Here is a 23,273-nt window from a genome sequence, read left to right on the forward strand (position 1 = left end):
TTAATGTGACGCTCGCACTGACCTATCAGTGGACTCAACCAACACCTCTGAGAAAACAATGCCAGCCAACAATTTTGCTACATCATCATGACATCACGTCAAACAGCCCACAGCTAAAGAGTATACTGGTAATATGGAAATAGTATTTTACTGTGAGTGGATTGCTGTTGAGCTGTAAGTTACTGAAACTGTTGTTCTTACTATACATCTCTTCCACCAGCAGAAAATACTTGCTTTCCATCACACTATTGTGAATAAGTGTTGTGTACAAGGCTGTATTGACAGTTACTGATCTGGGGAAACAATATCTGTGTTTCAATTTTCAAAGAACACAAAACTGACGAAGAAGTGGACTCACGCTATTTGACAGGAGAACTTCAATCCATCAGAACATTCTGTGGTAATCACTATGAAGTTATATTTATAACAAGAAAGCAAAGTTAATTTCATTGTATATGAGTGGTACATAACAATAAATCATAACCCCAAAGGCTCCATTATCACTGCACAGTTCCATTCAAAGTGTTGTGCAAATGACTTCTATAGTTCAGATTTAGTGTGTTTCAATAAGTGTCAACTTTACAGTACATAAGACTATTGTTCCAGCGTATCGATAAGTGACAGCATGAAAATGAACACGTGAGCAGAGAAGGCTGTGAGATGATGACAGCCAATAGCCTGCTGACTAGGATTGCACTACGACAGGAGCAGCCTCTATACAAAGAGAATATAAGTGCCACTCCTGCCAGCCTCGTCGGGACAGTTAGAAGACGGACACTAGTGGAGCTGTTATTAGTGAACCATACTCATTATTTGCATGGACATTGTAGACAGTGAAGGACACTGACTTTTTTGCATGTTGCCCCTCACTTGCGACAACTCGTTGTAAATCCAAAGTTAAGTGTTGTCAATCTTCTTTATTGTAATAAAAACTATTAATGTGATTTGCTTGAATTGTTGTATAGCTATCAAGAAAGGCAGCATCCTCTAGGCACCCTGTAATAGATGAGTGGGCAGGACCCCACAACTATATATGACATTGTAAACAACTTATTTAATGAAAACTCCCTACAGTAATTACAAATGTAATTCTGGCATACCTAAATTTTGGTCCTAAAATGTTCTGTTTGATGAATAGTTTTTTCTGCATCATGAATAACAAAATACTTTTAAGGTAATCGTAGTGCTTTGCTATCAAAGGTGTACTGCATGCTTTCGCAAATATGAAATCTTTACAGTCAGATAACGTGCAAGTACAATTACTTGATTTTAAAAAAAATTTCTGAAATTACTTTCTTTTTCTTTCTTTCCAGGTTTATCAAGAACACTGTATTTCGCGTGATCTAATTCATCAAAGCACTGCAATTGACAGGAAAACAGGAAGAATATTAACACTTCCTTCGGGGAACCCCGGTTTAAAGAAATTGCTATCCCTTGTATATTAGCAAACTATCCCAGTTATTTGAGCTCAAGACAAAATGTTCAACAAGAACACCCAAGGAAAAGAAGACAGGGACTGGAAGTGGCTATATGTGAAAGCATAGCAAGAGCTTCTGCAAACAAGGGGGAAAAGAAAAATAATTTTCAAGATTATGCTGAATAGTGAGAAAAAGTGAAAATGTTACAGTGAATGAACTGTGGAGTAAAGTTGTGAAGAAAGATTATGTACTGTTCCTGTATTTTAGCTTTAAGAAAACTCTCCATGATAATTTGTATATAACAGTTCGCAGAAACCTCAGTGTTAAACTGTATATGAAGGATGTAGAGACAGTTGCCAACACACTATGAAAGACCATAGGCAATGTAACTGAAGCTGAAAATATACTGAAGTTATGTACAGACTTAATTAGTAGCCAAAAGAGTGATTTACACATCCCAGTTATACTATCCCTTCTTGAAATGTTACCAGTCAAAGAAGGTAAGAAGAAGGTTGTTTCATTCAAGTCACAAACTGCACTGTCTCTTCAATTGAAGGCTCATCATAAATTTTATCCAGAGATTTTGATTCTTTGTTCTATATTGTTTAGTCTTTCTCCACATGTTTACACATTTTTATGATCAGCTGGTTCTGTCATTGAACCTCATCCAAATTCATTATGGGAGCTTAGCTGCAATATAAATGTGAACCCAAGTAATCCTAATTTATTAAGTCACTCGACAGAAGAAGAGATGAGATTCACACAAGCCATATGTAGATTCGAAAGCAGGAAATATTACTGGAATGGCTTTGGATACTATAAATATAGCAAAAAGTGCACATGTATTCATGATTCAGGGTATTCTTTTTCCTTTCAATAAGGTAAATGTATTGCCTGTGAAGAAACAGAATGTAGAAAGCTTGTTTCATGTAGTAAGGGTATTAGCAGTATGTGTAGAAGCTGTTGTCTTTCAAATTTTTTCACTTGTTGCAGATAACAATCCCATCAATAGAACATGTGTTACACATTCTGCAAATCCACCACAAGACCACAAGCCATTTTTGTGTGCCCATCTCCAACAGATAGTAAAAGACCACTGTTTTTTTCTGCCCAACACTGTTCATATTTTTAAGTGCATAAGAAAGAGCTGGATAAATCTGAAGAACCATACACAAACACTTTGATATCCAGATTTGGTTAATACTTGATAATCCTAATACTGTTAGATATGCATCTTTTGCTGCAATTAGGGAAGTATATGATACAGAAAGCCAAAAGCTGCTAAAATACAGTTATGTAACGTCAGTGAAAGCTGTGTGGTGTTCCTCTTCAGAAAAGCAAAATGTTAAACTGGTTACTCAAGTGTTCAGTTATTATGTTGAAAGTAGCTTGGTAGAGTTGTGATCAGTTCATGGTGCAGAGAACTGGGAGGGTACAGCTAAATTTATAAATTTGATTAGGATCTGTATGGGAATTGTCAATGTTGAAACACCTCTGAAGGGAATTCAACATGAAGAAATGCAGAAGCCTCTCATCAATAAAGCAGAAGACATGTATTATGGTTTCCTGGACACATTTATTACTTGGTTAGACAAATGGAGAAGTTTAAGCTCAGAGAATAGTATCAACTGTCCCTAGAAACTCACATTTTGGCTAATTATGGATTAATGCAGGTAACTGAATACTGTAGTAATGAACTAAACATATGTTATAAATTGCCAAGCAAGTTCCATACTGGTTCTCTGGAAGCAAAAGTTGGTCTTCATAGATAATTATTGGGACATCAGTGTTGTATCTCATTTAGGCAGTTATTGGAAACTGAAAAGAAGTTAAGGCTCATGAGTAACTTAGAAGTAAATGTGTACCCACAAAAGAAGTTGAGGAAGTGTAGAGATGCATATCTGCGATGAAAATACCAAGAGCAGTGGGTGTGATGTTAGTGACTTATTTTTTAATTTCAGTATCACTTATGGTAATTAAAAAAAATGTTGAATCTGATCATCCAGTTTTAGCATACATTGGTAGTTTCTTTTGTCACTCATTGATAAGGAAACTTCAGTGTACAGAGTGCACAGATTTTTTTTTACTCTTGGTAGGTATACAACAACTTATAAGCAGTTAAATTTAATTAGATGATTGGACAGAGGCAGTTTTAAATTCCCATACGAATTTCCTGTGACATTTTTTGCACACAGTTATTTGACTCTGCGAAGGTTGCTGGTAACACATGTCTTCATGAAGCTGTTGAATCAGTGAGCAGTAGCAGCTGAACTCATTTTGAAAATAATTATGGATAATGATGTGATGTGAGCAAATTGTTGTACTTGACATATTGTGCCAGAAATGTACAAGAAAATTATATAGACCACTGTAAATATTGTACCGAATAATTTTTACAAAAAGAAAAATAATGAAACTTCTGTACAGCCTCTTCAAGGCTCTAATAAGAAGCAGCTTCAAACACTATGTCACAACTTGAAATAATTTTTAATTTTTATCTTTGTCTATATTGCATTATTACTGCCTTTTGCATATTTCCACATATCTTGAATGGGTCGTTCCACGTCAAATCAACAAATGAAACCATCGCTTTCGACCTTACCCTCTTGGATTTAAATGAAATTAAGTATGCCTATAGTACTCATATATAGTACCACAAATTAATTTTTTCACATTTTTCTGATAAAAAGTTACCAAGTAATGGACTTTCAAAAATTGAAAAAATGACAAATTTTTGACTCATGCAACAATGTTGTTTTCTTTATAACTCGTGTTCTAATTAAGCTAGAACAATAAAATTTACTTCATTGGAAAGCTCTTTTAAAGAGCTTTTATATGATACCAAACATCATTAGTTTGTAAAAACAACATTGTTGAATTTATCGAATTTTGAAAAACTCTATTTTTAAAATTCTCAAAAAAATATATGTGAAAGATACACTTTACATACCAAATTCTGAAAGTTTCAACTTGGGATGAGCATGGGATCACTATCAAATCAATTTTATGTTTACCACGATTCTCCAAAATCAGTCAGATAGGTGAATTTCTATTATTTTGCTACACATGAAATTATACAGTATTAGATTTTGTTACATGGTCCACAAACTGTACTTTTGAAATGAATAACTGCTTATTAAACTTTAGTGCTAACTATTTATTAATAGCTGTAAAACCATGGGGGAAAAAAAAAGGAAGCTATCTCTTATTTTAAAGATTATATATAAAATGATTCTTTGGTGTTACTATCTGCAATCTATTCAGTATTTTATTTCTGGTTAATATTGTCAGCAATTTTCACCTATTGTTGAAAGTGACCCACACATTCTTTTGTTGTGAGGCAGCTGTAGTCAAATTATGTGATTAACTCTGAAATGTGTTTTTAATCTAGCTTCAAGGTACTTTTGTACAAACCTCACAAGAGTCTATAAGTTTGTATGCCTACAACCAGTTAATGTTTGCATACTATTAACATAATGAAATATTTTTTTACAGGAAGTGAAGGAATAGAGAAGTAATATTGTGTAGTATTGAATATAGAAAGCTGGGGCATTCAACTTCAAAAACATTTTTTTAAATTAGTTTGTTCACTTGAGAAATATAAAATGCCTAAAATTTTAGCTTTGTGCTGTAATCCATTTAATGAAAAGGGCCAAGAAAAACTTATGGCCTGTTTCACAATGGATGATAGCAAGAAAACCTTTCTTAACTTTAAATCAAAAAGTGTGTGACAACTGCCGTAAAAAAATGGCACGAGTAGAAATTTGTGATACATCTAGCACAGAAAATTATGATGATCTAATGCATTCTGTGGTGAAACAAGAAAGTGAAAAGGTTTTATGTGATAGTGACGTACAAGACATTGCAGCAAGTGAGGCCTTAGAAAGGTTGAATGTTTCTTTGCAGTCCGTTGATGAATCGCCAATTAAGAAGAAACGACTGTGTGAAGCAAAATATCCTAAGGATCAACTTATTAAATTAACTTCAACAATTCAAACAAATGTATTATTGCTTCCTTCCGAAAAAGAAGAGGAGGTACATGATCATGCAGAATCTGAGATGATCAGACAGCTAAAAGTTAAATTTTGTACATGTACATCTCGAAGTAAACAGATGGAAATTCTTACCTTTTTACCTAAAAGCTGGAGTGTTAAGAAGCTTCAAGATGAATTTAACGTAAGAAATTACATGGCTCGAAGAGTAAAAGATTTGGTGAAGGCCAAGGGAATTTTGTCTTCACCAAACCCAAAACCTGGAAAGACTCTTGATCAAACAACTGCTGATTTTGTTAGAAACTTTTATTGTTCTGATGAGAAAAGCAGGGGAATGCCTGGGAAAAAAAAAAAAAAATGTGCTTGTGAGAGATGACGGAGAAAAACTGCAAGTACAAAAACGACTAGTTTTAAGTAATTTGAAAGAAATTTATGCGAACTTTAAAGAGAACCATCCTGAGCTCCACATTGGATTTTCGAAGTTTGCAGACCTACGTCCCAAAAATTGTGTTTTAGCTGGAAGTAGTGGTACACATAGTGTCTGTGTGTGTACTACCCATCAAAACTTCAAACTCATGCTGACTGGATGTAACATTCCTCAGCTGACAAAGGATGAAGATAATACAATAAAAACTTACAAAGACTGCATTGCAAGAATTGTATGTAATCTGTCATTACCTGCTTGTCATTTTGGTGAATGTAAATTCTGCCCTGGCCCAGAAACATTTAAGACACATTTGCAAGATTTGTTGAATGCTAACGATATTGATAATATAACTTATCAGCAATCGGTTTCCGTTGATCACACATCTCTAGAAACAATCATAAAATCATCTGACAACTTTATTGATTTTTTTTTTTTTTTTGATAAATTAAAATCGCTTACACGACATTCAATGGTTGCTAGTCAACAATCAACCTTCCAAAAGAGACTGAGAAATGAACTTAAAGAAGGCGAGGTCTTAGCAATCTGTGACTTCTCTGAGAATTACTCCTTTGTCATCCAGGATGAAGTTCAAGGCTATCACTGGACAAACATGCAAGCAACGATTCATTCCATTGTTGCTTATTACAAGGATGGGAACAAACTCGAGCACACAGGTCTTGTAATCATATCAGAGTGCCTAACACATGACACTGTTGTTGTGCATTTGTTCCAGTTGATGGACTTCCTGACTGTTAAATTCGGTAGAAAACCAAGAAAAATATATTATTTCTCTGATAGAGCAGGAGCTCATTATAAAAATAGGAAGAACTTTATCAACCCGTGCCATCATGAAGATTTCCAAACTGAAGCTGAATGGCATTTTTCAGCCACCTCGCATGGGAAGGGAGCTAGTGATGGTGTTGGTGTAACAGTTAAACGACTTGCAGCTCGAGCAAGTCTGCAACAGCCATACAGTGATAAAATAATGACACCAAAACAACTTTATATGTTTGCCAAGGATAACATAGAAGGAATGAACTTCAAGTATGCTACTAAAGAAGATCACAAAAATGAAGAAATGAAACTTATGGAGAGATTCGAGAAATGCTGTAAAATTGTAGGGACACAAAAACTTCACACTTTTATTCCTTTTAGCAAGGACAAAATAATAACAAAAGTGTTTCAAAATCTGATGATAGTAAAATTGAACTGGTGACAGTTTCTGATAGTGATACAATACCGTTCCAAGACATAAAAGGATATGATGCTTGTGATTATAATGGACGCTGGTGGTTAACCTGTGTACTTGAAAAAAATCAGGAGAAGGATGAAATCTCAGTTAGTTTATTACATCCACATGGACCGTCACCATCTTTTACATTTCCGAGTCATCCAGACATTCTTTCCACAAGCAGCAGGGAAGCAGTGGCAATTGTGAACCCTCAAACTGCTCCAGGGTGAACATATAAGTTATCCAGTGCAGAAATGTTGATGTGCAACAGACTGATTAGTCCGAAGTATGAAGAAGTGCACTAATAGGACGCCTATTTGTAAATAATAGTAATTACTAACTGAATTTACGTCTGATCTCAGGTATTCATCTTTCTGTGTTTTTTTTATTTATTTATTTATTTTAAGTTTTCATTTTGTATTTATTAATTACAGAAGCATAAAACATATGTTCTTTTGTCAATTATAAGTTATTTTTAATTTCCACATTTTAAAACAACATACAGCTGGTGAGAAGTAGGCCTAATATCTAAAATAAATTAGTTTTTATGAACTTTTAAAGCACCACCCTTAACGTAAAATTGCTTTTGATAGTGATCCCATGCTCATCCCAAGTTGAAACTTTCAGAATATGTAGATGTAAAGTGTATCTTTCACATATATTTTTTTGAGAATTTTAAAAATAGTTTTTCAAAATTTGGTAAATTCAACAATGTTGTTTTTTTAACAATTTGTGTATATATATACATTAAACTAACGGTGATTGGTATCATATAAAAGCTCTTTAAAAGAGCTTACCAATGTAGTAAATTTTATTGTTCTAGCTTAATTAGAGCACGAGTTGTAAAGAAAACAACATTGTTCCGCTAGTCAAAAATTTGTCATCTTTACAATTTTTGAAGGTCCATTACTCGGTAACTTTTTGTCAGAAAAATGTGAAAAAATTAATTTGTGTCATGATTTATGAGTAATATATGCACACTTAATTTCAAAAAAATCTGAGATGGTCAGGTTGTAGCACTTGTTGATTTGACATGGAATTGCCCAATTGCAAAATGTTTTTACTCTTCAATGAAGTGCATAATGTACTCAGTGATTAGTGTAAAATCAAACATAAGTGCTGTACAGTGTTTTGAAAATGCTGGGAAACAAAGATCTGAATTTTTCCGTGCATAGTGTGACAATATTTTGTTTAACTACTTAACATTCATTGCTTGCTACCTGTCACTAGCCTCCAGATGAGCCCAGATTAAAATCGTTGTACTCTTTAAATGAATGATACTGTGCTCAGTGAGAAGTGCAACATCAAGTGTAAGTGCTGTACAATCTCCTGAAAATGGTAGAAACAAAACTCTTGATTTGTTGGCATTATTTGACATACACTTGCTTGAATGCTTGATAAGCACTGTTTACCACATACTCATTCTTGTACTCAAAAAAATTACAATGTCAAGCTGCACAGCCCAAGATAACTTAATGTCAAGAGTTCCTTTGAATATTTGCTGCATTTATGATGCACATTTCAAGTAATTAATGCATCCTGACTCTCAGAGAAATTAGCTGTACAAGAAATTTTTCAGTGTTTATATTTTCTTCCCCTCTCCGAAAATATGGCTAGTACATCTACATGGCTACTCTGCAATTCACACTTAAGTTCCTGGCAGAGGGTTCATCGAACCAGTTTCATAGTACTTCTTTACCATTCCACTCTCGAATGGCGTGTGGGAAAAAAGAAACACCTAAATCTTTCCGTTCGAGCTCTGATTTCTCTTATTTTATTATGATGATCATTTCTCCCTACGTAGGTGGGTGTCAACAAAATATTTTCACATTTGAAAGAGAAAGTTGGTGATTGAAATTTCGTAAAAGACCTTGCCGCAAAGAAAACTGCCTTTGTTCCAGTGACTGACACCCCAACTTGAGTATCATATCAGTGACACTCTCATCCCTGTTGTGCGATAACATGAAACGAGATGACCTTCTCTGCACTTTTTCGATGTCCTCCGTCAGTCCTACCTGGTAAGGATCCCACACTGTGCAGCAATATTCCAGCAGAGGATGGACAAGTGTAATTTTGGGCTGTCTCTTTAGTGGGTTTGCTGCATCTTCTAAGTGTCCTGCCAACAAAGAGCAGTCTTTGTTTCACCTTCCCCACAATATTATCTATGTGGTCTTTACAATTTAAGTTGCTCGTAGTTGTGATTCCTAGGTATTTGGTCGAATTGACAGCCCTTAGATTTGTGCGATTTATCGAATACCCAAAATTTATCAGATTTCTTTTAGTACCCATGTGGATGTCCTTGCACTTTTCTTTGTTTTGTGCCAACTGCCACTTTTTGCACCATACAGAAATTCTCTCCAGATTATTTTGTAATTGGAATTGATCTTCTGATGATTTTTAGTAAATGGTAAATTATGGCATCATCTGCAAACAATCTAAGGGGGCTGCTCAGATTATCACCTAGATCATTTATGTAAACCAGGAACAACAGAGGGCCTATGACATTACCTTGCGAAATGCCAGATATCACTTCTGTTCTACTCGATGATTTACCGTCTATCACTACGAACTGAGAGGAAATCGCGAATCCAGTCACACAACTGAGACGATACTCCATATGCACGCCATTTGATTAATAGTCGCTTGTGAGGAATGGTCTCAAAAGCCTTCTGGAGACCTAGGAATATGGAATCAGTCTGAGATCCCTTGTCGAGAGCACTCGTTACTTCATGGGAATAAGCTTGTAGGGTATAATCAGTACCTTTCATATTAATAAACAAAACTGCATCTCTGTTAAGTAATTTGCTACTGGCCTGTTTTTATATAAACAACCAAGTTCAAATGGAAGGTGGGTCATTAAGTACAATTTATCACTGTTAAATGAAGAATTCAAGCAAAGTGATTAAGCACTCCAATCACGATTTCTTTGCAGTATTTTGTGACGGAGTAATGAGCATTAGCAGGCTTCATGATGTATCAGTTTATGTGGGCCACCAAGCAAGGTGTCACAAATTTGTTGGCAGGCCTTATATCATAGGTGGTGTCAGCTTAACAGAGTAGCAAGGTGAACTGTCACATGATATGTCAGAGCATCAATGTTACCCATACTTGGCCTACAAGGAACACCTCCCTAATGGATCTTGGAAGACCATATAATCTAAGGGGGACACAACAATAATAATTAGGATTTTTGATAATCTCCTGAAACAAGGAACTTTTCTTCAAGAGCTTATTAGTGTTTCTCTCAACACTTTTCGCAGGGTCAGCACCAATCCAACGATGTGCTGAAGCAGACAGTAAACACTGTAGCTTCTGAAAGTAATCCTACGTGTCCAACACCATTGTAGCACTGCCCTTGTCTGCGGGTAAAAAAGAAATAACCAGATCTACTCTGAGAGAACATAAATCAGCTCTCACCTCTGGCCGTAATAACGGCCTTGATACGCCTGGGCATTGAGTCAAACAGAGCTTGGATGGCGTGTACAGGTACAGCTGTGCATGCAGCTTCAACACGATACCACAGTTCATCAAGAGTAGTGACTGGCGTATTGTGACGAGCCAGTTGCTCGGTCACCATTGACCAGACGTTTTTAATTGGTTAAAGATATGGAGAATGTGCTGCTCAGAGCAGCAGTCGAACATTTTCTGTATCCAGAAAGGCCCGTACAGGACCTGCAACATGTGGTCGTGCATTATCCTGCTGAAATGTAGGGTTTCACAGAGATTGAATGAAGGGTAGAGTCACAGGCCGTAACACATCTGAAATTTAACATCCACTGTTCAAAGTGCCCTCAATGTGAACATGAGGTGACCGAGACGTGTAACCAATGGGACCCCATACCATCACACCGGATGATACGCCAGTATGGCGATGCCAAATACACAACTCCAATTTGCGTTCACCGCGATGTCACCAAACACGGATGCGACCATCACGATGCTGTAAACAGAACCTGGATTTATCCGAAAAAAATGACATTTTGCCATTCGTGCACCTAGGTTCGTCACTGAGTACACCACCGAAAGCGCTCCTGTCTGTGATGCAGCGTCAAGGGTAACCACAGCCATGGTCTCCGAACTGATAGTCCATGCTACTACAAATGTCGTTGAACCGTTCGTGCAGATGGTTGTTGTCTTGCAAACGTCCCCATCTGTTGACTCAGGGATCGAGACATGGCTGCATGATTCGTTACAGCCATGCGGATAAGATACCTGTCATCTTGACTGCTAGTGATAAGAGGCCGTTGGGATCCAGCACGGCGTTCCATATTACCCTCCTGAATTGACCGATTCCATATTCTGCTAACAATCATTGGATCTCGACCAACGCGAGCAGCAATGTCACGATACCATAAACCACAATTGCGATAGGCTACAATCCGACCTTTATCAAAGTCGGAAACGTGATGGTATGCATTTCTCCTCTTTACATGAGGCATCACAACAACGTTTCACCAAGCAACGCCGGTCAACTGCTGTTTGTGTATGAGAAATCGGTTGGAAACTTTCCTCATGTCAGCACGTTGTACGTGTCGCCACGGGCACTAACCTTGTGTGAATGCTCTGAAAAGCTAATCATTTGCATTTCACAGCATCTTCTTCCTGTCAGTTAAATTTCGCATCTGTAGCACGTCATCTTCATGGTGTAGCAATTTTAATGGCCAGTAGTGTAAATATCCAGTTTCAGTATCCTCAACTATGGACAGCCTGTAACTAACCTGGAAGATGAAGAGCTTAGTGAAATATGGTCTTAAGGAAAGAGGGATAGGGAGTGTGTCAGAGAGACTATTCAGGGAAGATTATCAGCAATGCGAAGCAAGGGCTAGTCCACTTCTTGGGAGGGGACGGTAGGACAAACTAATACCAATAAACAATTACAGAAATGGAAAGAAGACACAAAATTAGAGCATTTAGTATGAATTGCACCTTCGCCTGGGATTCGTAAATGTTGAGAAAACTCTTGACTCAATTTCAATTAAGTTAATAGTGCTTGAGAAAAGTGGCACTGGTTGAATGTGAAGCAAACATATATTAATGCAACAGCTTCTACTACATTAAATCAGAACAATGACGAATTGAAAAGGGAGATTCCATGTCAGACATAGTCTTAGCAGTGCCAAAGGAAATCTTCAGAACCCTAAAATGTGAAAAAGGAAAAGGAATATTTGTTAGTGGCACATATTTGGTACAACTTCATTTTCTGATACTGTTGGAGTGTTTACCTATAGTGCAGATTACCTTAAATGACTAATGAAATAACTTAATTCAATGAGTTTGAAAGCTGACCTTAAAACAATTTTAGTAAGATGAAAACAATATATAGTCAAAACATCAAAAATAAAACTCTGTAAATTAACAGTGAGGTGACAGACATAAATGATGAGTATTAATATGGTATGTGAGGCAGCTGAAGACAACTGGATGAACAGTACAAGGAATAAAGAGAAGAGTAAAAATGGAATGGTGTACTCTCAGTAAATCAAACAACATTTTCAAAACTAGGACTCCAATATGTGTCAAATGTAAGTTTACAATCACCGTGTATTACAACTTTTGACTTATGACACTGAGACAGTTAGTTTCATGTTCCATGGATCATTTTGCACGGCAGATCTTAATGATGCGGAATGAGTCATTTTACATTCATGTGTTTTCTTTTCTTTTTCAAAAAGAAAAACAAAAAAAAGATATACATATATTGTGAGTAAGTAAGTCCTAGCTATGACGTTTTACACAGTACAGTAATAGACTTTCTTCTACAGGATAGAAGGAATCATCAAGGAGAAACTTTCCGAGTTTGTGTTCGAATTTTACTTTGCTGCCTGCCATTCATATATATTTTTAACGAAAAAAACATTCAAAAATTAAGGGTGGCTCCACAAACAATAAAGAAACACATATTTGGAGTTAGTGTGTGAAACAGGAAACGCAAATAGATCAGGAAATTGACTGGGGTGGAAGACATAATTGTGACTGTAATGTTTGCCGGGCATGTAACTAGGTGAGTGGATAGTAAAAGGACCAGGAAGCTTTCTACTGGATTCCAATTGATCAGAAGTGACCAAAGCAATAACCTAATTGAAGATGGTTGGAGAAGTCTATAGGAGGTCTTTATCCAGCAGTGAATACCAAATAGTTAATTATGATAGTGAGTGAATGAGAAAGGAACACAATGAAAAGTCTTTAGTAATAGGCGTGTCCGAAGAGCCTTAAGGTAACAACAGAAATCCTAAATCAGAATGGCCACATAACAATTTGTACCCTGTTCCTCATGAATATGAGCCCATTTATTAACCACTGTGATACCTTGCTTGGTGGTTTCTTTATGGCTTGTACTGTATAATCTGGACCTCTCTTATCTCTCACATGCCACCATTTCTTGACTGCGTAACTACGGAACAGTCCTGTAACAAAACCTACTGTCTTTCAGCTGTGACCAAACTGGAACTCCACCAGTCTTTTTGTTGGTATTTGCTGCATTCTTTCTTCTGTCCTTTTCTTCTTCTACTATTGAATTATGAGGCACAGTTGGCATAACAATGGACTCGTGTTTGGGAAGAACAAGATTTAAATGCACAACCAGCAAATTTGAAACAGATTTTCCATGGCTATCTTAAAAACTTTCACCCCAAGTGCCTGAGTGGTTTTTTCAGTAATGTTACAACCAATTTCTTCAGCCTCTGTCATTCACTTCAAGTGGGTGCTCTTTTTATAATGATCAGAATGCCAATGGAATGATAAATTTTAATCTTTTCTGCTCTAATTCTGTTCCACAATAAAGTTACTTTCATTGCACAACCTCAGTCTTCATTTATTTATTTTATTATTAATTTTTATATAACACCTATTCTCTAGGCTCCTTTCTGGTTGGCTTGTGGTCTTCATTTACGTCCAACTTAATGTGGACAATACTAAAGAGTAAAAACTGGCATAAAGCACTGATTAACAAATGATACTGGTATCGTTTAAGTCCAGTGGCACAAAATGAAGTTCTGGACCTGGGAATGGAAGTAGTTTTAAATGACGGACTGATAGCAGTAAAAAACACACAAGTCTTGGAACTTCTACCAAATTATACCTTCAGTAAATAAATAAATAAATAGATAAAACAACAAAGAAAAATAACCATGCTGACTCTGGGACAAAACAGCACTACTTTAAAGATAAATGATGTGGGTGAACGTCTAATAAGATGATGATGATTCTTTAGACGCACAACATCAAGATCTTTAGCATCATACTAAAGTCGGGGGAGACAAATGTTATTAAAATGAGTTATAAAAAACACACACACACACACACACACACACACACACACACACACACACAAAGGCAAAAAATGGATGCACCAGTGATTCTTAACAACACTAAACTCCAACCTAACAGTTTAGACAACTCACAACATTTCAAAATGCATACCACATTTGTCTCATTGTCAGCTGGAATAGAGGGTAGATTCCCACTTCAATTTACTGCTGCCCTCTTGTTCAAGTACAAAACAAATACTGTTAAAATTTAATTTTTTGACGTACATACTCCACAACTGCCACAGTCTGGCAGGTCTTCTCACAAGAGCAAGAAGCCTTAGGTCAGAAGATTACAACCTACAAAGCGATGGGTCAATGTAACTTCATTCCTTCTTCCTGACTGAAAGGAGGATTGTCATGACTGGACAGTTAGTTTCAAAGAACACAGCTTATTTTCTGACACTTCCAGCCACACTGTCTCACAATGGTTTATAACTTCCTGGCTCAGTAACGAGGAAATGGCTCATAAGTGGGCAACACACATTTCTGCAGTGTGTCCCTGACATACTTTCTTGGTTGCAATGTCAGTTTCCTCATATCCCTGGATTCTGACATGTCCTGTTACCCAGCAGAATACCACTTCCTTTCTGTGGTCACAGACACACACCGTAGCACTTTATCTGCTTGGTACATCTGTCAAATTATTTGGAGAGTGCTGGAGAAATCTCAGCATGTGAGAAAATAGAAAATCTTTCCAAAAGGACCTCATTATTCTCACATAATTATTAAAAAGCTGCCACACTGGGCTTCTTTGGTGGATCAGAAATGATATGGTGTACAGGTGATCGCAGTAGGAAGGAAGATTAGAGTTTAACATCCCATCAACAGCCCAGTCATTAGAGGTGGAGCACAAGATCAGATTACTAAAGGTTAACCTAACTCTGAAAGGCTGGATGGGGATCTGAAGCACTGTCCTCCTGAATGCATGTCCAGTGTGCTAACCAGTTCACCTCTTTGCTCAGTAACTGCAGGATGGAATAGATTTTATACACTTGCTGCATCATCAGTGGTCCCCTGGCTTCCACACAGATGCTGGAAATAGGGCTGGTCTTAAATGTCCCTGTGGCCACCCTGATTTCCTTGCAGTGACTAAAGTGAGAATCTTCAAGTGCGATGGCAGAGCAGGGCCACAGAGTCATACCCTGTACAACCATAATCAAGGCAGTATCACACAAAGACTCTATAAATCTAAAGTAAACATGTTCTGTGCACTCCCCATGTTACGTGGATTACATATTTTCAAATATTGAGTGCTCTGAGAGGCCATGCTATCAGATGTCTCAAGTGTTGCAACCAAGTTTGTTTTTGTATAAAATGAAGCCCAAAAAACTCTACAAATTAAAATTTAAAAATCATGTCCCTCATTTCAATTTCTGAAATATTAAAAACACTTCTGGAATGGTTAAAAAGAACACACACAGATTTTTCAGTAGAAAATTTAAAACCAGTATTGTCCACAGACAAAGACAAAAAGAAAACTACTGGCATTTGAGGATGCTGTTCTGAGACATATTCTTGAAATAGCGAAGGGTGGAGTTCACTGGAGAAAAAGGAAAAACTGTGAATTGCAAGAGTTGTACAAATTTCTGTGATTAGCGTATGGGCACATAATGCATTGAGAAGGCCAGATCACCAGGCAGTTGGTGGAAGAAGACATCAGAGGCAGCAGACTGAGGGAAAGACTACTGCTGGAGAGGACTGATAGGATCAGAGAAAATATGAGTATGATGGGACAAGCTGGAGAAGAATACATGGACTGAGAAAGATGGAGGAGGCTGACTGGTGAGGCTAAAGGCCGACTTTGGTTTGTGTGGCCAAACTAGTAAGTTACTATTGCCTGTCTACTTCTGTAACCTCTTAAGAATTAGTTGCAACTACTGTAAGGTCACTGGGAGGCTGGAAAAAGAGCATAAAATTGAAAAACCATCCATGAATACTGTGCACTGCACAGGGTCTGGAAATATGGAAGCGTCCGATCCCGCCCGTCTGCTTCGACCAATGACGTCACAAATATGGCGGAAACGATCATAAACCACGATTCGAATATGGCGCATATAAAGTCGTTACGTACACATTATGAAGACGAAAATACATCGAAAAACACACACACACACACACACACACGTCCCAAAAAAGCGTAAGTGAATGCTGGAATCTTACAACGTCTACGACAAGACAAAGACAAACTCCCGTGCGGTAAAAGGTAGGAACCCTCACTAGCAATAATAATCTCAGAAACAGGTATAGTACGGTAAGCTAAGATTTCCCGAGTTTCAAAGGATTCCAAACCGGCTCTTCCTGCATTGTTACAAGCAACGAAAGCTACAGTTAGCCAACCGTTACCCAAACTGGAAGAAGAAGAAACTTTCATTAAAGTAAAATTAAACCTCGCACCACAAAATAAAGTAGGTCCATGAATAAGAACAAATTGAGTAGTTTTACCTTCTCCTCTTATTTCATTCTTTTTACCCTTCGCAGAAGATGTCGAAGCACCAAGAGTGCCGTCCACATTGACAAGTGATTTGTAAACCAGCATTCGCCGGCGACGACGAAAACAACGTTTACGCATCATTGTAAGAAGCAGTGCCTCAGTGGCTATTCACTCAAACCGAGTGAATGCACTAGACAGAACAGTGTGCTATTTATAGCATCAGTCCTGGCCACATGCACGGGACAAGCACGGGAAATAGGGGTTTTTGGGTGGGGACAAACTAAATATAAACAAATTTAGACACCCACCCACCCCCACACACACAAAACCACGCAAAACGACGAAAAAAAAGACATAACAAAACTTCCCAAATACCACTAAACACAATATCATCTGGAATCGGACACTTCCCTTGACCTATATAGCTCAACAGCAACTCCCGATCCCATAAATTAGGATCAAACACTTCCCTAGACCTATGTAGCTCAAAAACATCGCCCGATACCAATACTAACATTCACAGCCACACATTGGGATCGAACACTTCCCTTGATCTATATAGGTCAACAAACCACAACACGAAGACATCTAGAAACACGCCACATGCACAAACCAAACTCCACGCCGCCATGACGTCACACACCACAACACCCTTACGTCACGGGTCAAAGCCGACGCATGGGATCGGACGCTTCTGTCGACCCCAGGGTCTTTACTATGGATGCAATACCATTAGTTGCTATTAAAAAAAGTATCACATTAAAATGCTGCCATGTGGGACACCATTCTCTTGTATAAAACAATCTGATAGAACATTACCAACTATATACTTAAAATAATGTTGCAAAAGGAAGGACCGTAGCAGGACTGTAATACACCCCTAAACGACCGATACATAAAGTTGTTCAAGGATATTATGCATTTAAGTAATATTGTAGGCCTTCTCTACGTCAAAAATTAGATGGCACCTGCGCAGCAAAGCTGCTGCTTCCAGCATAGTCCAGTTATCAAGGTAGAATGATATCTCCTGAAACCATAATGAATGTGACTAAATAGCTGTCTGAATTCTAAGATCCATACATGACAGAGGTTGATCATGTGCTCAGAGTTTTTCACCGCACAGCTGCTGAGAGAAACACTTTGATACTACTCACGCATCTATTTACAGGTTTGAGGAGGGGGATTATAACAGCTTCTTTTCATGAGTTAGCGAATTTTTCTGTTTCAAAAAAAAAAAAAAAAAAAAAAAAAAAATATATATATATATATATATATATATATATATATATATATATATATATATATATATATATATATATATATATAAAAAAATCAAGGAGGATTCCTTTCACATTTCTATTGGGGTGCTGCATCATGTTGTAATTGGGATTCCATTAGGACCTGGTAACTTATTTGTTTTCAGCTCTTTCAGTTGTCGGTCTAAACTATGGATGCTTATTGCTTTTTCATCCACTTGGGACTCTGTGTGATGGTCAAACGACAGCACAATTGTACGATTATCCTGCAAGAATGATTTCTTAAATGCGAAATTTAAAACTTCAGCTTTGCTTCCGCTATCTTTTACTGCCACACCAGATTTGTCAATGAGTGACTGAATAGAAGCCTTAGACCCACTTACCAATTTTATGGACCAATATTTTTAAAATCAGTTTGCTGCAGAATCCTTGAACATATTCTCAGTTTGAATACAATAAATGTTCTTGAGAGTGAATGGCTTCTGTCCTCCACATTCCGATTTCTGTAATGCATCTGACACAGTGGTACACTGCCAACTGTTAACGAAGGTACAAGCATGCAGAATAGGTTCCCATGTAAAACAGAGTATGTTGTCATCAACGGTGAGTGTTCATAAGAGGTAGTCTAACATTAGGGTTGCCCCAGGGACGTAGGATAGGACTGCTGTTATTCTTTTTATATGTAAATGATCTGGTGGACTGGATATGCAACAGTCTGTGGTTGTTGGTCATGATGCTGTAGTGTATGGGAAGGTGTCATCTTTGAGTGACTGTAAGAGGATACAAGATGACTTAGATAAAATTTATGGTTGACATGACGAATGGCAGCCAGCCCTAAATGTAGAAAAATGTGAGTTAATGCAGATGAGTAGAAAAAACAAACCCATAATGTTCAAATACATCATTAATAATAATCTGCTTGACACATCACACTGAATAAATATCTAGGTGTAATGTTTCAAAGCAATATGAAATGGAATGAGCATGTAAGGATTATAGTAGGGAAGAAAAATGCTCGACTTAAGTTTACTTGGAGAATTTTAGGAAAGTGTGGTTCATCTGCAAAAGGAGACTGCAATAGGACACTTGTGTGACTCAGTGTTGAGTACTGTTCAAGTGTTTTGGATCTGCTCCAGGTCAAATTAAAGGAAGTCATCAAAGCAATTCAGTGGTGGGGTGGTATATTTGTTACCAATATGTTTGAACAACATGCAAGTAATACAGACACACTTCAGGAACTCAAATGAGAATCCCTCGAGGGAAGCTGAAATTTCTTTCAAGGAGCACTATTGAGAAAATTTAGAGGACCAGCATTTGAGGCTGACTGCAGAACAATTCTACTGTTGCCTACATACATTATGCGTAATGACAATGAAGATAAGATTAGAGAGATAGCAGCTCGTAAGGAGCTATACAGACAGGCTTTTTCCATAGTCTATTTGTCAGTGGAACAGGAAAAGAAATGACTAGTAGTGTTGCAGGGCACCCTCCATCATGCACCATATGGTGGCTTGCGGAGTATGTATGTAGATGTAGAATGAATGCTGTCATGACCTCGTGATGTATCATGTGACACCGACAGAGCCAACTCCTGCTTCCAAACTGAGAAAGTGCAGTTGTAACCTTCAACACTGATAGAACTAAAGTCAATGCTTCCCCTCTCAGCAATTACTCAGCACTGATGGAAAGCTGGGTCCTGTCTGACTGTGCACTTATGTGAGCAAAATGTTCCACTTTATTCAGGGCAATATCTCCTTCGCTGTTCTGGAAGGTACCAATCTTCATTAAAAGAGTAATTGTGCACACCTTGCATCTCTGTCCAAATTCCTCCTGACAGTTTCCCAAACAATCAATCACTTAGTGGAAACATTTAGGGAGTTCAGGAATGTCTGCGATTGCAAGGATGGAACAAACTTCTACTAAAAATCAAGCAGGCACATTTATATAAAGTGCACCAACCACAAATAATGTTGTCTTGTACTGTTCCACTGTCGCTTTACAAGTGCAAGCCCATGGTATGGGTTCCTTCATTCCTTATTGCTTCATCTAACCCAGTGCTAAGTTGTGCTGTCATTCGTCCAAGTTATTAGCAGTAATATAAAATAAACTACATGCCATATGAGAAAAAATATACGATCCGTGCAAGAAAATGACCGAGATTCTCAGCTACTGCCACCATCACACAATGAGGCAGTTGGATGAGATAATTAGCAACCTATTAAGGGGTTGGCTATTTTAACACTTCGAGCATGTTGTTACTGTGGGGTAAGACTTGTACACAGCATCCAAGTGATATAATGAAAATCTATTTCATTATTTAGTTATTAAACACTGACTTAGGTCATATAATGTAACTTTATTTTATTGATGCTTAATTAAATTAAGATTAAACTGATTTTGCTAATTCATGTTTACCTTGGTAACATGGAGACAACTATTCTTTAACAGCATGCCCACTCCTGTTACAAAAATTGGTGGCCCCATTTGAGGGTTATAAAAACCTCAACCTCACAGTGCGCTTCATACCAATGGGGTGTATGACTGTTGAGTTTGAACAGTTATTAGCAGGGAACCTCTGGGGAAACGTGACCTGTGCTTTCTTCCAGCCACTGGGCATCGTTTTTTGTTCGAGGGACCTACAGTTTTTTATGATTAAAATAAGAACTAATTCAGCCACAAATTCTATATAGAAAGTGATACAGAGTCCACCAGGCCCTAGCAATTTGTTTAGTTTTAATAATTTCAGTGTCCCTGGGACTAATATCTATCTCACTTAACTTTGCAGTGGTGTGAGAATTAAATTGGGACAACACTCCTGGATGTTTATGTTTGCTTCACATTTAATGCACTTTTTGTCATAAAATTAAAACTGCAAAGTAAATTTATAAAACCTATATTAGCTGACGCATACACCTTTGATGGATATTTTGATGCATATTATGTAGGTATATTTTACATATACTGTGAAAAATACAAGGAGGCCCAAAATGCATGGTTAATTATACTTTTAAACTGGAGCCACAGTTCTTCTCCATGCTACTGTTCAGTGGTAAATGTTTCAAGTTCCTGATTTAGATATGTCACTACTGCCCCTCTATCAAGTTCACTAGACATATAAATCTGGCTACTTGTTTCAGTTTCCCTCTCTAATAATATTTTAAAGCTTCAGGTTATGTATAAGACCCACAGGAGGGAGAAGTTACTTGGGTACTGCTAAGACCAAATGAAACTGCCTTGTTCAAAATTTGAAACTACACTGGAGAAGAAACAGTACCTAGAGTTGGTAACTATATTTTTTATTATTACATAATTAATATTTTGTATATCTTTGTTCTTGTTTCCTACTATTCATCCCACTTTCGACATAACGATCAGAAGAAGCATTAACTCATTTAAGTGGTTACACAGGATGGAATCACTGCAAGTAAAGATTATTATTTTGTTCCACAAGTAAGGCTACATCTATGCATGATATGTATGGCTTATGCATTGCAGCAAGATCTATGGCAAATAGTATGCTGCTGCTAAATGTAGCTATTGCATTGTGCATTCAGTTGTCCTATAACTCACGGCACAAGTTGAAACAATCTCTATGATTTTGTGTTGATATGTTAACTTCTATTCAGTGACTCATCATTCACAAATCTGCAATTCAGTGTAGTCTCAAACTAATAATATAGCTGAGTGTTGGTGATGGCCACAACAATTCATGAGTGGTTGCGTGTAGTAATACTGTTCCATATCTACAAACAACAATAGTTTCATGAAGAGAATGACCACGTCTCTCTTGTCTTCATTAGTTCTTTTTTTTTTTTAATTTGTCTTCGCGATGAAATTATCTCAATTTACATCAAATACAGAACACAGTATTCATCTGTTTTGTTCACAAGTGGCATCAGCTAGAGAAATTCATTTAGGGTACAAATTCGACACACTCAATAAATTTCACTTTTTACTCAAAACTAAATAGTGATTGAAACAAAATCATGTACGACATATGTCTACGACTTGTACGTGGATCGTTCAGCTGCAGCGAGAAAAGCTCTGTGAGGCACCGATCTCCAACCAGTTTGTGGTAGAATAGAGAAGGAATCGGTTGTGGTAGTCAGGAAAATGTCCTTTTCTTAGGGATCTACCATTAACAACGCTCAACGTACAAAGCAGTGGAAAAAAGATTATGGACCTTGTCACGATATACATAATACTGACTTGCTACTCAAATACGTCAGGAGATACCTGACAACTAATACTACAGGGCTCTAAAGCAAAAGAAGTAATGTGTTGTACATTAAAAAAAAAAAAATGGTCAGTGACTACCTCTACTTCTCTGTTACTACTGGCGTGACACGATTAAGTACCTTGCATGTCCAATATGCGCAGAATCGTATACTGTTGGTCCACACGAATACCAGTACACGAAATTCTTGTTTCTAGTTATAAAGGGAACCTTGCACTTTGTTAAAGAGTTATACACAATGACTGGGGTACGAAATCCAGATGGTTCAATCCATTTCGTAGATGTCGCACTCAGCGAAAAGCTTCGCAGCTGTCGAAGCACTCCACAAATTTTAATCAGATTTTTCCTTTTCATGGTGGCCTACACCTCAGTAAATCAACAAAATTAAACTTCCGTCACACCGATGAATACTACATTCCACTATATAATGTGTTCACTTGTTGTCCCACTTTTAGTCATCATTACGTTCGTACTGTAAAAGAACACAACAAAGTTTGTCAAACGTTACTGTATTGTTATCAGAACATGATACAGATACACTCTATTTAACGCCTCTTGGCAACAACGCCTCCCGGCATCGCAAATGTTTGTCAACAACTGTTACCAGAGATTATGGTCACCAAAGTACCATCCCAAGGTTATTATTTAAATCTTCATTGCTAACAATGAGAACTTTGGTTGGTACAAAACCAAACACATACTTTTTGCTGTAGCTGTTCAGTCAAAATTTTCTTGTGTAGTGGAGACAAGAATTTTATTATTGCAATAATCGTGACTTTTTAGCTATTTATCATTCAAAAGTATATTTTATGTATACAAAGCTTCGAAAAGTATTAAACATTTATTTTCTTCTTTTGAAAGTATCCACAAATAATTCTTAGAAATTGCATATAGTTATTTTATTAGTCTATAGAGTGGTTGTTAATGATTTTTATGAGATATAAATTTCTGTACTTCACATTGCATAGTATTTA

At 37.2% G+C, this 23,273-nt stretch overlaps 1 protein-coding gene across 3 annotated transcripts in view; it reads right to left on the minus strand.

Moving 5' to 3' along the window:
• Positions 1–22,902, minus strand: part of LOC126248865 (cysteine--tRNA ligase, mitochondrial) — a 103,107-nt gene extending 80,205 nt beyond the window's left edge. For 2 of the 3 annotated variants that reach the window (XM_049950305.1, XM_049950306.1), the window contains exon 1: positions 22,421–22,902. In XM_049950305.1, the coding sequence (XP_049806262.1) occupies positions 22,421–22,653 (233 nt within the window). In that variant the 5' untranslated portion in view covers positions 22,654–22,902. The remainder of the gene's footprint in view (positions 1–22,420) is intronic. The other variant, XM_049950307.1, reaches the window with a different exon arrangement.
• Between the last annotated feature and the right edge of the window lie 371 nt (positions 22,903–23,273).

The sequence above is a fragment of the Schistocerca nitens genome, chromosome 3, assembly GCF_023898315.1.
Source record: "Schistocerca nitens isolate TAMUIC-IGC-003100 chromosome 3, iqSchNite1.1, whole genome shotgun sequence".
Lineage (NCBI taxonomy): Eukaryota > Metazoa > Arthropoda > Insecta > Orthoptera > Acrididae > Schistocerca > Schistocerca nitens.